A 16,325-nucleotide genomic window follows, 5' to 3' on the forward strand; every position below is an offset into this window, starting at 1 on the left:
TAATAGTGATTCGCCAAAAAACTGACATTTAATCTTTTTAAGTAATGGTTGTATACACACTAGTCATTTAGTCATAAAGTTTTCCAAAAAATAGTAAATGTTTTTAAAACTATATTAAAACCGACCATGAATACAAAGAGAACAATTCTAAGTACTTGCCACATGCTTTTTCACAAGATTTTTCCTTTTTTTTATCATGGACACTCTTATTGACCATTTGCTGTCTTGCTTTGACCCCAGCACCTGCTACAGACCTTGCACCTCCAGACTGGACTGTGGCTCCGCAGGCTCTTTTCCTCTGCTCCAGTACAAGCTCCTCACTCTTCCTCTGGGCATACCAGCTCACCACAACGTGGCCCGTCTGTCAGCTTTCTCTGAGTCAGGCGTTCTCCAAGACCACACATCCTTCACTATCCTGGAGCAAGGAGGAGAAAATGGAGAGAGGCCATTTAGCATCAAGGACGAAGCAGGAAGAGGCATCATTTTCACAGTAAAGCCTTTAGACTGGCCCGGCCTGGTGCGACTTCGAGTACAAGCCACTACGCTGTCAGACCAGGGGCGCATAACCTACCAGAGTATCTTTATTATCTACATCTCCATTTCTAAATACCCCTACTGAGTGTGCGAGATTGCATACTCAGTCCCTGATGTACTGTTGCTTTATGGGACATAGGAGAAGCATTTGTAAATGAACTCAATTCCCACCTATTTATGTGTCCTGTTGTGGAGTGGAATGTTGGATTCATGAATTATCATTAAGATAATAAATACATTGCACCTTTTAATATTATTTGAAAAATATTTTAGTAGCTTTCAAATCTTTTGTTTTCACTGTTGTGCAGTTATTGCTGCATTTTTGTGATATTAGTCATGCATCCAGTATTAAATCTGCTGCAAAAATAATCAGAAGAAAAAAAAAGACAGAGAAAAATTTCTGACATTTTGGCTAGACTTCAGTTTCAGCGTTACGTGATCACCGGCTAATTTCTTGTATTAAAATTAATTACTGGTATGTTTAGATGTATTTACCTAACAATATTGTTCATACGTTGTATTGGTATGTTCTTGTACATTAATGAGTGTACTCTTATATGTAAACGAGTGTCTGTGCGTATGAATCACTGCAAGTGTGTTTGTTATGTGTATGTGAACATGAATATAGTTGTGCCCTTTCTGCTCATGATTCCTTGAAACTTTAATGTAGATTATAAAAAAAAAAAAAAGAAGATATTTTAGTCAAGCAGACCACCCCTAAACGACCACCCCTAAACATCATCCCTTTTTAATCGTTGCACAAAATATGTTAGGATATTCCTGCTTTAAAAAAGGGTATGTTTTTTATTTAATAGCCACATTTGTTCTAGCTCAAGTAGCTGAAGGAGTGCCCATCAATTGGTTCTTGGTGGTTTCTTTCCTTTAACTATTTGATCCAACTCATGGGTGAAAAAGAATCTTGCAAAAAAAAGTCATACATAAGCACATTAGCGTTTTATTTCTCTACAAAAATTAATTACAAGCATGCACAGGCATTGTGATGAAAGGGTTTTTAAGATCACAAGAAACAAAAATGTGCACAAGTTATACCTTGCAGGCTATATTTTTCAATGTTGTTGTTTATGAACATCAGAAAAAAATCCACTTGAATCACATTTGCAATAAAGTCTACTCAAGCCTTCTAAAGACATACTAATTCATTCAACATTAGTTTTACCACATAATCACATACAAATTTCAAATATTCAACGTTGCCACTTTTTACAGAAGCAGACGTTTTTTCTTTCCGTCTTTGTGTAGAAACAGTTCTGATTAGGGTGATATATATATATATATATATATATATATATATAATATATTGAATGTCCTTTGAATAGCTGGAAAGCAATTAGAATTACATGAAATTAAAAATTAGGTGAATGCCTATGTCTTCCTGTTGGAAATGTTCCTATATGTTCTGTTTGGCTTCTGTCATGTAAATATTGACATGATAGCATCACACAGTTGCTGCAGATTTGCCGGCTGCACATCCATGATGCAAATCTCCTTTTCCACCACATCCCAATGGTGCTCTGTTGGATTGAGATCTGGTGACTGTGGAGGCCAGTTGCGTATAGTGAACTCATTGTCATGCTCAAGAAACCAGTTTGAGATGATTTGAGCTTTGTGACATGGTGTGTTATCCTGCTGGAAGTAGCCATCAGAAGATAGGTACACTGGTCATAAATGGATAGGCATGGCAATACTAAGGGGACCAAAGTGTGCCAATAAAATATCCCCCACACCATTACACCACCACCAGCATACTGAACCGTTGATACAAGGCAGGATGGATGAATGATTTCATGTTATTTACACCAAATTCTGACTACCATCTGAATGTCGCGGCAAAAAATGAGACTCATCAGATCAGACGGACAATGAATACAAGGCCAATTGTCCGGGCACAGGAGGGAGCGATGTCAAGGTTCCTTGTCCGTCAGACGTCTCCAGAGGCTGATATGGTAGGCTATGTAATCATGTGGATTTTTAAAACTCAAATATAGTTGATAAGAAAGTGATTATATTAAAAGAGATAGTACAGGTTTAGCCTAACATTGTAAAGAAATAAAAAAAGTACACATGGAAAAAATAGCTGCACAATGTGCTTAGTCTGGAGGTTTATTTATTTCTGTGAGATTTTCCATGTGCATACATACAGGTGTTGTATTGCTTGAATGCAGTATTTGAGTGCAATATTTTAGATTTTATTAGCTGTTTTTTTATGTATTATTGTTTTGCACTACACTTCCTTAAAATGTTGTCTAATTAAATTAAAAATAAATTTTTTTGCACTGGAAAGAACATTCTAGAAGTCTAATTCTATTGAATAAGTTCACACAAGGCTACAGAAAACTGTTGTGTTTATTTTTCTTCAAATGCAGTCTAAGCCGATAAGTTTTGAATGTTATATGTTGTATTTGTTTAAGTAAAAAATAAAACGCTGATGGCGCTCACGTGCGCATCAATAATTAATTCTATAGTTATGCCTATTTGAATATATGTGGGCAGATTTGTACTTCCCAACAAACCAAGCCTTAAACTACTTGTCTGGCCTTAACATTTTGATACAGAATTTTATCACTTCGGGGTAGATACACGAAACCGAAATTATCCCCACAACGCTTTATCTGTAGAGTGGGAAAGGGATCCTTCACAGGGGAGAGACTAGTTGGCACTTCAGCACTGCATTGTCATCGGGTCCAGGCAAAGGTCCTTCGTCAGATCTGGATACGGCCTGGATCCGGCAGGCTGCGGTAAAACCTCGGGATAAACAAAGACACTAAAATTAGCGTAGATGCCATTCTTCTTATGATGTAATGAGTACATCAGGATTTATGGGAAGTGTTCCCAGTTCCGGCTGACCTAATCTATGCAGCCTAACATTGGATTATATAAATCTATAATGTATTATGTGAATGCTAGGTCATAGAGATGTGTCTTTAATCTGGCTTTGAACTGACAGAGTGTGTCTGCTTCCCGGACAATGGTAGGAAGACTGTTCCAAAGTTTTGGTGCTAAATAGGAAAAGGATCATAGAATCGCCAGCAGTCGATTTTGATATTCTAGGTATTATAACTGGCCGGAATTTTGAGATCGCAATAGACGTGAAGGACTATAATGCGTTAAGAGCTCGCTTAAGTACTGCGGAGCTAAACCATTTAGTGCTTTAAGTAATCAGCAATATTTTAAAATGTATACGATGTTTAATAGGGAGCCAATGCAGTGTTGACAGAACAGGGCTAATATGGTCCTACTTCCTGGTTCTGGTTAGCCTGAGTTTCCCCAAGCTGCCTTGAGCGCAGCGCGATTTTATTCACGCTGCTAGGCAGCCTGGATACCATGGACCAGATTTTCGCCTCAGCGAGGGGACCAATCACAGAACGGGGAGGGAGCAGCAAGACGATGACGACGTCTATGCGACACACCGAAGCAGTTTGTTTATATCTATGGATCCAACATGGCAGCAGACGCGAAGTTACCTTTCGATGCAGCCTTAGATAGTGTTCTAAGTAGTTTAGTCTTCTTCAGCCATCGTCTTCTTCCTCGTCGAATTTCTGTCGCTCTACATACGTCATCTGGTATAATTGAAACGACTGGCTATGAGCTACGTACAGGCGCATTTGATAGACATTCGTAGCGCCCAATAAACGGCTCTGGGCATTCGTAAACCACGCCTCAAATACGAGAAAATTAACATGTGGTTCCCAGACCACGTCTCAATGAGAAAGAGGTCTGACGTTAGCCAGGCTAGATTCTTCATTACAATAATCTAGCATTGAGGTCATGAACGCATGAACTAATTGTTCCGCATTTGTCAATGCATATGGCGTAATTTAGATATATTTTTAAGATGGAAAAATGCGGTTTTACAGATACTAGACACGTGACTTTCAAATGAAAGATTGGTATCAAAGAGCACACCCAGGTTCCTAACTGACGACGAAGACTTAACAGAGCAGCCATCAAGTGTTAGACAGTATTCTAGGTTATTACGTGTGGAAGTTTTTTGTCCAATAATTAGAATCTCTGTTTTTTCAGAATTTAGTAGTAGGAAATTACTAGTCATCCAGTTTTTTATATCAGCTATGCATTCCGTTAATTTTGTGAATTGGTAGGTTTCGTTAGGTTTTGAAGAAATATACAGCTGAGTATCGTCGGCATAACAGTGAAAGCTAATTCCATGTTTCCTAATGATATCTCCTAATGGTAGAATGTACAGAGTGAACAGCAGTGGTCCTAGTACTGAGCCTTGTGGTACGCCATACTGAACTTGTGATCGATAAGACATCTCTTCATTTACTGCTGCCAACTGATTACGGTCAGATAAGTATGATTTAAACCATGCTAGTGCAATTCCACTAATGCCAACATAATGTTCAGGTCTATTTAAAAGAATGTTGTGGTCAATAGTGTCAAATGCAGCACTAAGATCGAATAACACCAATAGAGAGATACAACCACGATCGGATGATAAGAGCAAATCATTTGTGACTCTAATGAGAGCTGTCTCGGTACTATGGTATGGTCAAAATCCGGACTGAAAATCCTCGCAGATCTCATTTCTTTCTAAGGAACACAGTTGTGAGGATACTGCTTTTTCTAGTATCTTTGACAGAAAAGGCAGATTCGAGATCAGCCTGTAATTGACAAATTTTGTATGATCAAGTTGCGTTTTTTTAACAAGCGGTTTAATCATAGCCAGCTTAAAGGTTTTTGGTACGTATCCTAGAGACAAAGACGAATTAATGATATTAAGAAGAGGATCTATGACATCTGGAAGCATCTCTTTCAGTAGCTTAGTCGGTATAGGGTCTAACATACATGTTGTCAATTTAGATGAATTAACGAGTTTGCAAAATTCTTCCTCTCCTATAGCAATAAATTAATCGAATTTTTCCTCAGGGAGACTACAATGCTCTCCCTGATGCGATACTGTAGTAGACGGTTGCATAGTTATAATTTTGTCCCTGATATTATCAATCTTATAAGTGAAGAAGTTCATAAAGTCATTACTGCTTTGTTGCTTGGAAACTTCTGGGTTTGAAGCTTTCTTTTTCGTTAGTTTAGCCACTGTTTCAAATAAATACCTAGGATTATGTTTATTTTCTTCTAATAGGGTTGAAAAATAAGCAGATCTAGCAGCTTTTAAAGCCTCTCTGTATGCAATTGAGCTCTCCTTCCATGAAAAGTGAAATACCTCTAGTTTTGTTTTCTTCCAGTTGCGCTCCATTTTTCTGGCTGCTCTCTTAAGGGCCTGAGTGTGCTCGTTGTACCACGGCGTTGGACTATTTTCTTTAATCTTCTTTAAGCGCAACGGAGAAACTGTGTCTAAAGTGCTGGAAAAGAGAGAGTTAAAAGTTTCTGTTTCAATATCAAGTTCTTCTAAGCTATCTGGGATGCTGAAACTGATTAGGAAGATTATTGATAAAGCAATCTTTAGTGGCAGAAGTGATAGGTCTAACATATTTGTAACACGGAGTCGGCTTTGCAGCCTTCGCTAAATGTAATTTACAAATACAAAATAAGAATTGTTTATTACATATTTGATATTCATTTTTATACATACACTTCCACACACATGGGAAAAAAGCTAACTATAGATTAATATCAATGAATACACAAACAAATTGTATAATACATAAGCAACATGAATAATCAACCAAGTGTATGCAATAGGCTGTACAAGAAAAGACATTTCAACAAAATGCATGGAAACACATATGTTCCACGAAATAAATCAATGTAATTTTTTATTATTTTGACTAATTAAAAATGTCCATCTTCACTTAACTTTAAAACATTTGTGTTTCAGTCCGATGGTAAGTCTGACATCACTGTTTCCAAGTCCAAAAGCTCTATCAGATGCCAAAAACAAACAAACAGTGCTGATATGCACTCATTGTGCTGTAATATTCCTTAAAATTATGATCCTATAACCTTTATCTCTACACAGAAATCTCTGATGATTAGTTATTCAGCTATTTTGAATCATAAAATGTTGAAGTCTGGGATGCCGTTAGACTGGAGACTGTAATGTACACTATGCCTTTTGAAAAGCTTAAATGTGTGACTTGAATCAACAGGGTTCATAAATGGTTGTTGAGTATTTTCATGAAACAAGATAGAGGAAGTAGAGGTAGAGATAGAGAAGCAGAATTCCAGTAATTTCAATAAGAATCCACACGATCAGCAATTTCGTTTGTGGTCAAAAATGTCACTATGGGACCAAGTTGGTCACTGGAATTTGCTAGATTTGACCAACAGAAAGCTGCTTGAAAGTGACTCCTGTGTGAGCTGTGCTTCATACATTACGTCGCTACATTGCTGACAATGGTCAATGGACTTTTTTGCCCGTGTAATTTCACGAAATTCAAAAATGTGACCACACCTTTACTCGCTGCAACATAAAATGCAATCAATAATAAAATCTTCACAAGGGACAGAGTTAGAAAAGTGAAAAGGTACAGCAGATTCGTTTTCCGTTTGTTTTTCCTCTTTTCTGGTGGATGGTCCAGGCACTTCAGTGATTTTCGGGTCTACAGGAGGATTTTTATTCTTGTTCAAACTTGTATTTCAGCTTACCGAGATCCCTGCAAAGTACAACATTTACTGTTAATAAGGTTATTAAAGTGATAGTTGTCAAATTTAAATAATTTCCTCAGCCTTGTGACGTTCCAAACCTGTTTGACTTTCTGTCTGTGGAACCCAAAAGCAGATCTCAGGCATAATGCAACCCCAGTCACCGTTCGCTTTCACTGCATGAAACACCAGCAGAAAGAAATTCTGTAAATCATTCATGAAACCATTCTTATGTACACTTGTATAGTTCAATTCAATGCAACAATTTATGTAAAAATGGTTAAGCTCCAAAAATGTCCCAGAAAAGATCCTAAAAATAATCAATGAGTTCACAACTCATGTGTTATGGGTTGTGTTGTAAGTCTTCTGAAGACATATAATAGCTTTTTCCTCTTTTTTTGCTTTGTTCTTTTTGCAAAAGAACAAAGCTGATTATTCACAAATATTTATTGACCAGTAAATGGCTTTAAAATGGTATTTGAGAGAATGAGGGCACCTGTAGTAAGTAAAGTTGGCCGGTTCAGATTGCACGTTTTTTTTATCTTATGCGATAGTCACTGTGTCAGATTACACGATTTTGACTCCTAAAATCGTGTCGTGTCGTGGACAAGAACCATGTCAGACTACACGTTTCTTCCAGACCAGTCATCGCGTGTCGTCTTTGAAGACGCGCGTGAAGGCGAAACTAGTAGCGCGTGAAGGCGAAACTAGTAGCGCCTGACTTCCGGAAACGAACGTAAACAAACAATGGATGAAGCGCGATTTTCCTATTGGCTGTCTTGTGTTCAGAAAAAGATAAAAAAAGAAAGAAAACCCGACAATGGACACGTTCTTGGATTGCATGAAGAGGACAGACTGTCAATCCTTCAAAGAGAACTTGAGGTAAAATATGTTTCACAAACACTCTCGCTCGCTCGCTCATTCACACACACTCTCGCTCGCTCATTCATTCACACACACTCACGCATTCTCACTCGTAATACGCATTCTTACACACATACATAATCACACTCACACAAACAAGTTTCTATAGCGAAGTACAATTTAATGAATGATTAGTTAGCTTAATGCTAATTCCAGTCAGTTACTCACCGGGTTGCTGAAGTAGGGGGAGACCGGGGACAGTTGCAACACTTTTTGCATTTCTCTCAATTACTCAGAGACTATTTGGACTAGACCAACCAAATTTGTATATATTAAACTTGCATCTGTCTGCTAATTACTCATACCATTTAAAGATGATTATATATGACATATCGTTCACAGTATTTATTTAAATGGAAGAAGTCAGATGTTGCAACTGACCCCGACCCAGGGACGGTTGCAACATGTTAAAAATACCTTAAATTTCATTAATTAACTTAAGCTTTTTGTCTCAATGAGCAAAGAATTCTGAAAATATTAACTGTTTTAGGCCTACTATAATATTATAGTATTATTTATTTCAATAATATTATTGTAGCCTATTATTAATTAATTTAGTCATATTTATCAAATAACAGTTATTGAGTTTTGTTTGTTCATGTGTAGAACATAGGCCTACATAAATTCAGTGTGCAGGTGTTACAGATGCTATTCAATCTCTCCATATTTCAGTGTCAGACAGGAAGAATTGAGCAATTTGCAATGCAACAAACTTTTATTAAACATGCAATTTATAACATGTTGCAACCGTCCCCAACCCTATCAGCCATGACAGAACATCATATGCCTTCTAGACACACTGACTCTGACACATGCTAACCATGTCACTTAGAAGTCAACAAAACAATCATTCAAACTAAGTAAGTTTTGATTAATTCATACAAAATTTCAGGACAGTATGACAAAAATATATCTCATGAAAAAATTTACTTTCATACCTCCAAAACAAGTTTTGTTCAATAAATGCAGCAGCAGATGTTGAATATGTCTACTGTCTTCTTGGTGGGTGGAGGGTCTAGCATATGCAGTATGAGTGTCATCACTCTAGCTTGTTTCTGACTGGAGAAAAATGACATGTTGCAACCATCCCCTGTTACAACTGTCCCCGGTCTCCCCTACTTCTGCTATTTTTCACCAGCATTTTTCTTTTTTAATTCTGTCATGGTACTCTCTCGATGAAACATCATACAGGCAGGAGTACTGTTGCCACAGCTCCACGAACCTTTCCTCCATTTCATAATTCCACTTAGCAACACCATCGTCTCTATTTCGTTTCGGCATTTTTGAAAGCTGTGAATGGAAATGCCTCTGTGCTCCTATTGGTCAATGTCACACGTGATAGAACCCGTCGTGGAGGACCGAAAAAAAAATTAAACATGCTAGTCTTTTTGTCGTGGTGTCGTGAAGCATCGCAGACGCAATGTAGGCTGTCGCCCGCTATGACACACTATACGAGATGAAACGATCGAATCTTGCGTCCCGACGCCCGTTGTCGTATACGAATTCCCACGACACTCTAAGTCAAACGGATCGTGGCAAAATCGGGCTAAAAACGTGTAATCTGAACCGGCCATAGGCTAAACAAAAACAGACCAAACTATATTAACCTGCTTTTGTTATTCATAACAAACGCCAATGACAACAGCAGGAATCAGCTAAATTAGTTAGGCTATATCAGCAATTTGAAGACACAGTTGTACATGTTGAATTGAATTACTAAATCAATCTAATGGTGCGTTCACACCGGACGCGAATTGCGCGTCAGGCGCGAGTGATTTCAATGTTAAGTCAATGCAAAGACGCGTTACGCGCGTAAAAAATTCCTGCGGCGCGAATGAGGCGTAGAGCGCGGCGCGGTAGACGCGAATACGCCTCATTCGCGCGTCAAGATGGCGCGAATTGAGCGTCTGGTGCGTTAAGCGCGTTACGCGCGAATGTTTTATGTAGTGCTTTTTGTGCATTCTCGTGTTTGACGCGAATTCGCGTCTGCCGCCCGAGTTGAAAAATCTGAACTTCTGCGTCAATTCGCGCCGCGTTAACCAATCAGAAGCCTGCTTCAGCTGCTTGCTGCTGTCACGTGGTGAAGTGACAGTTTATAATGTTATTTTATGTTTATGTCAATACATTATTTTGTAATATGACTAAAATGCACAACAAAGCAAATCTTTCACATAAAAACTCGATTTCAATATATGAGAGATACTCATTTTGTATTGAATGCAATTTATTCCATATCTATATGAAACATTATTAATGTAATGTGAAGACAACAAATACAATTTAGTGTATACAAACTAAAAAAAAAAAATCACAGGACAGGTTTCACTTTTGGAGGCTGGCTCCATTTATTATCAAAACAAAAATAAATGACAGATTAGGTGGGTGCGGGCGAGGGTGAACCTCGCGCCGGGCTGTACAGCGCGGGCTCGTCAGGCAGCGACCACTCGAGGCCGAGGCCTTATACGGCCTACGCTGTCCTCGTCAGCGTCCTCACCGTTAGGTCCACCAAACCTAGGTCCTGGACCAAATTGTGAAACTCCTGAAACCCTCCGGAGAGTCTGGTGGACCCGAGTACAGCGACGATGTCCCCTACGCAGCTGTTTCTGCTCTCCAGAGCATATACGAGCGGTGACTCTCTCGATTAATGCTAATGCTAATGCTCGATAAACATCTAAAAAAGATGGCCGCCAACGGGTTTCGAAACTTTCGCCTCTGACGCGCGTAAATGTCGCTTCAAACTTTTGTTTTTACGCGCGTCAATCTCGCTCTTGACACGCGAATGTACACATGTGGTCAAGCGTCAAACTAGACGCGGTAGACGCGAATTTGACGCGCTATTCGCGTCCGGTGTGAACGCAGCATAAGACAATAAGTCAATAATTTCCATTTGTTCATTAGATCAACGTATCTAGCATCGCGGCTAAAACCTTCATACCAGATACTGTGCAATAAACGAGTGGTAAACACTGTAAAAACGTAGTATTGTATAATAAATTTAGTTTATATGTGTGATTTAGTGAGTAGACTTTGTATTTATATTTATTTGGCGAGTTTACAAACCTTGTAACGGAGAGCCGAACAAACGGCGGAAGCTTTGATGAGAGGAGCCGTTACTTTCAAACCCAATGACGATCAGCTGAGCTTTGATGTGCGCGAGAAGGCGGAGCATCACTGAAGCGACGAGAGCAGCAGTTTCGTGACAGAATAAAACTTTTAACTTAAAACTTTACTACTTCTGGTTCTTCTTCTTCATATTATTAATATTATTATTATTTAGTGTTGTAGTTTAAGGTTTAAATTAATCAATAAAATAGGCCTATACTAAATAAATGTAAGCTACCCAGGTGAAAAGATGTAGGCTACTGTTAAATGTATTACAAATGCATTAAAGTATTGTAGGCCTACTAAAATCACACTCAAGTACATTTTTAATACATTTAATAGTAGCCTACGTCTTTTTCACCTGGGCATGTATACTGAATCAAACTTAAGTAGCCTATAATAATAATAATAGGATAATAATAATCTTATTCTGGCCTCACTGAATCATTGGGTTCCTCCAGATGCTGGCTTTAACATAAGAGATCTTCCAGGAACCACTTAAATGTTAAAAGATCTTCCAGTAACCATTTTATCGCATTCAAGTTCCTCTATTTTCCCCCAAAGCACTTCGAGGTCTCATGGTAATGAAAAGGTGACTCCAGAACCTCTGAACTAAATACAAAGTGCTTAAAGGATCCCATAAGTTCCAGCAAGAACCTCAAAGATTGTCAATGCTCCTCCAGTAACCCTACTATAGGAGAAAGAGCTTTGAGGCACTTAAATTACATTTTGAAGTTCCTTGAGTATCCGACAGGATATTTGAGGCTCCTTTAGTTTTTACAGTGTGCAAGTGATAATAACAGGAGAAGTCATTACTCACCGTGTTTGTTGACTGATTCCTACTCACCTGGGGCCCGTTCTTCGTACGTCGCTAATTCAGTTAGCTGGATTTGATTGTTGGTGATTTGGCATGATCTTGGATTGTTTGGTTCTTCGACGCTCATCCTGGACTTGCTGTCATAGCAACAGGTGCGCAAGCTTAAACCTGCTCAGGAGCAGGCTTATTTCATGTTAACAGGACTGCAGCTTCATAAGCGGAGCTGATACGGGAAGTCCAGCGCAGCGTGATAGTGCACTTTCTGCGACAAATTTTTTTTTCTCGTGACTAGTGAGATTGTCGTTTACATTATTAATTTGTTGGAAACGCACATTTATTTTCGACTTGTCGGAGTCGGCCTTTAACTACAGCACAAACTTTTTGCATTGCCCTAAGATTATTTGCGAGTGGCTCTTTCCTTTACACTATTGGAGATGCGGAGAACTTGATGGAAAGTGCTGTCTGTCGTGTCATTCGGAGTTTACCTGGCACTTTTAGGTTTAAAAAACAGTTTTAGGTTTTTTTGTGGCATTTCCAAGCCACTTAAGACCCAATGTTGTAAAGCAGTTTTTTTTCATACATTTTTTTAGGCTATCATAATTTATGAAGATCATGCAATCATGACCATGCCGATTACAGTATATGTCACTCAGGCTTCACTAACGTGATTGGTACCATAGACTATAGGCTAGAACATAGACTGCCATCAAGGCCTCAATGAAGGGGATTATGTGAACAGAAAGGGTGTTCACAATGTAAATGTGCATCCCAGTTACTATTGTGATTCTTAAAGCAGCACTCAGTAGCTTCGGGATTTCTTCGCTGTATTCTCGCTTTTTGCTCGCAGGTTTCTCTCTAGAGCTCCCCCCACAGCTTCGGAATAGATATTTGACAACACTGTTGTAAAAACTCGTTGGCGATTCTCAGACACCAGAGGCTAGTAGATCAACGACATCAAAGCAGATGGGACATTCTTTAAAACGTCTTCTTCATTCGGGTTCGGACAGCGTGAGGGAGCGCAATAATGACAGCATTTTAGCTGATTTCTTTTGGCCGTAAAGCAATTGTTTACATCGCGAGACCTGATATCACGCGAGACCTCCTGACGCAGCGGCTCAAAGTTGCAAGTGCGTATTTTCAACCCGAAATAAGTAATATAACCATTCCAATGACTCCGAAGCTGTTCAGTTAAGGTAAAAAAAGTTACTTAGTTCACCTTTAATATTCCAGATTAGTAATATTATATAAAAAAAAAAAAAGAAGGCAGTTGACTAAAATCTTCCATATCACAAATGTCAAAGCAAAATGGCCAGGATCTGTAGCCTGGTAATACCAAACTCTGCTACTTTGCTTTGCTTTGCTCAGCCCGGCTCAGCCGCATCTAACTTCCACTGTAAACACATGTATGATGCGAAAACAAAACCATCGAGCGAAATACCGGAGTGAACATGGCTGTGAACGACTTTTGCAGATTATGTGAAGTAAATCTACGCATCCACGGTACAATCAGCGTCTACGTCACGGCTCTCAGCCCGCCCTCTGTTCGTTGATTGGTCGGCTGTTTTCAGGCCGGAGGAAAACGGAAAGCTATTCGGTTGTTAAGTCGTGACGTAACCACTCTCCGATAATACTCTTTCCGGGTCCAAAGTCCAGGTCCTCTCTACCTACCTACCGCTTTCGCTAGTGTTTTGGTTATTATTGAGTGTTTTTACAATGCCGCAGTGCTGTGTCCCGTGTCCCGAGCTAACTCACTTCAACCTCGTAAATCTTCTTTTTCATTGATGACTGGACTCTACCCTTAATTATGCCACCTGAGTGATGAGCTACACTAACCACTCTGTTGGTGTTAAAGGAATTTAAACCCTTTTCGACCACCAAGGGTGCCTCACTAAGAAGGACGTGATCGTAAATAAATTTACAGGTTCCACCATTGTTATTTCTGGACGAGAGGAGCGCTTGGACCCAGAAAAGGCTAAACGTCACGCGTGACGTCAGACTTAACAATCGGATAGAGACAGAGCGTATTTAGGCCACGCCCACACCCAGGGGGAAAACAATCAAACCGTCTCCATTGACTTTGCATTGCGAGAGGCTGCCTCCTTGTCATTTCTTGCTTCTAACAAAAGACAGAAAAATGCCTAAAAGCTGCTGTGTGACAAGGTGTACAGCAAACAAGCTAAGAAACCCAGAAATAAGTTTTTATTAGCTCTCGACCCCAAAAAACGAGTGTTTAGGACATAAAAGTGGATACAGGCAGTTGAGACAGAGCGTCACGTGTCTCATTACTCTGAGAACTAACGTACACCCGCTGGAGGAGACCATAATCGGCAACACAGGATCGTTTATCTTACAGAAATATAATATATAAAACTCACATTTGGATATTTGACTCACCACCAGTGACCAAATGTTTAACTTACTGCACACTTAGTGTATTTTAGTGCATACTGAGTGTCAGGATCCCACAATTTACCCATTCGTTCCAGCCTGTATCCACTTTTATGTCCTCAAACGCTCGTTTTTGGGGGTCGACAGCTTATGAAAAATTATTTCTGGGTTTCTTAGCTTGTTTGCTGTACACCTTGTCACATAGCAGCTTTTAGGCATTATTCTGTATTTTGTTAGAAGCAAGAAATGACAAGGAGGCAGCCTCTCGCAATGTAAAGTCAATGGAGACAGTTGGTTTGTTTTCCCCCTTGGTGGGCGTGGTCTTCAGATTATGACGCGTTGCGCTCTGTCTCTATGACGCTGTCTCAGACTAAGCACAGAAGCGAAATGAAGTTGAGCGGAAGTACGAAGTCTGACGTAGTTAGGCTACAGGATCTGTGCATGACTTAAGAATTTTAAGAGATTCACATTTATGCACATTATTTTAAAGTGGTAAGGAAAGTTCAACAATTAAATATCAAGCTCACTGTATTACATACACTTAATGCTGATCCTAACAGAACTGCATTTTTTCATAAGTGATTATGACATGTTCCTGCCTGCAGACAGGTGTTTTATGACCCCATTCAATGTTATATGTTGTATTTAACAATTGTATTTTAAAAATAAAACGTATTATAAACTAAACAAATCCATGGTTCATTGTTGGCAAAATGATCATGATAGCCTTTATTTTTCACATCTATGTGGTTCAGTCTTGTATATTGATTAGGCCTACTTTGCTATTCTATAAACATATAGGCCTAATAAGTTATATAGCCTAAGTTGTATTATAATATGCTATAATGTATGAAATATATTTATCTAAATGTATCAATTAGTTTCCACAATATTCACCAGAAGTCATCATTTCAGGGGTTATTTTTCAACATTTTCTTCCGTGGGGGCAAATGTATATTGTACGCTATAGGCTAACTTACTGAAGAGGGGGAGAAAAATCAATTTAAAAAATCGATTTTTTGAACATATGAATCGATTTGACCTACCAACTCGATTTTTAAATCAAATCGATTTTTTCCCCAGCCCTACATGAGATATAAATCGTCTTGTGTATATCTATAACGGGCGATTTATTTATTAATTTTATTTGTCTCATTAATCTATAATTTGTTCCCTGGCAAAACGTTTTGGCTGAGGGCAAAGTGAAGTTTCATAGCTTTATATATTTAGTCTATTTAACTTTAGCCTAGAGAGCTGACTTATGTTTGACTGAATCGTTTGCTTTATTATTGTATACCTTTTAGGCTACTTATACTTTTATAATGGCTATTATTGATCATTAAAACGTACTCGGTTACTAACGTAACCTCGGTTCTCTCTAGAAGAGGGAACGAGTACTGCGTAAGATATCTTACGCTAGGGGAAAATCCTTTTCCGCGAGATATTGAAGCCAAAAATTATCCTTAATTTTGTAATAATGCAAAACGCGTTGCAGCAGCAATGCAGACATAGGCGAGACAGCTCGCGCGCCTATTGGCTGCTCTGCGGCAACTGCAGCAGCCTATCGAGCGAGGCCTGGCGTGACGTCAGACCCAATCAGGGCACTTCGCGCCCGCTGCGTCACGTCCCGCCGAAATGGGCGTGGTCTAGGCCTATAAATATCGCTCGCAGGCAGCTATTATCTGGTTTTTCATCATCGAAGCAACCAGAGCGTGTGCATGCACGGCAAGATACGCAGTACTCGTTCCCTCTTCTAGAGAGAACCGAGGTTACGTTAGTAACCGAGTACGTTCTCTTACGAGAGGTCTCTCGTACTGCGTAAGATATCTTACGCTAGGGGACCCAATGTAAAACGCTGTGCATGCTGAGATCTGACACCAAAGACCCAAGGGCGAAAGCCCGGGGTACATATAGTGCACAATCACTCAGTGAACTCACAGAGAGTCCGGGAAGAAGGAGGGGTGCAGCCTCACTTTTC

General features: G+C 39.3%; 1 protein-coding gene and 1 long non-coding RNA gene across 2 annotated transcripts in view; one reads left to right on the plus strand and one right to left on the minus strand.

Annotated features, from left to right (window-relative positions):
- hmcn2 (hemicentin 2) overlaps positions 1-16,325 on the plus strand; it is a 149,202-nt gene that overhangs the window by 94,809 nt on the left and 38,068 nt on the right. Inside the window, exon 81 of the mRNA XM_082187968.1 lies at positions 241-1,909. Within this exon, the coding sequence (XP_082044094.1) occupies positions 241-619 (379 nt within the window). The 3' untranslated portion in view covers positions 620-1,909. The remainder of the gene's footprint in view (positions 1-240; positions 1,910-16,325) is intronic.
- Positions 4,069-9,052, minus strand: LOC309512452. The gene is made up of 2 exons (XR_014211030.1): positions 7,218-9,052; positions 4,069-7,127 (listed from the first exon to the last, which is right to left on the minus strand). It is a non-coding gene; the product is annotated as an uncharacterized lncRNA (long non-coding RNA).

Source organism: Leuciscus leuciscus (genome assembly GCF_965113295.1).
Source record: "Leuciscus leuciscus genome assembly, chromosome: 13".
NCBI lineage: Eukaryota > Metazoa > Chordata > Actinopteri > Cypriniformes > Leuciscidae > Leuciscus > Leuciscus leuciscus.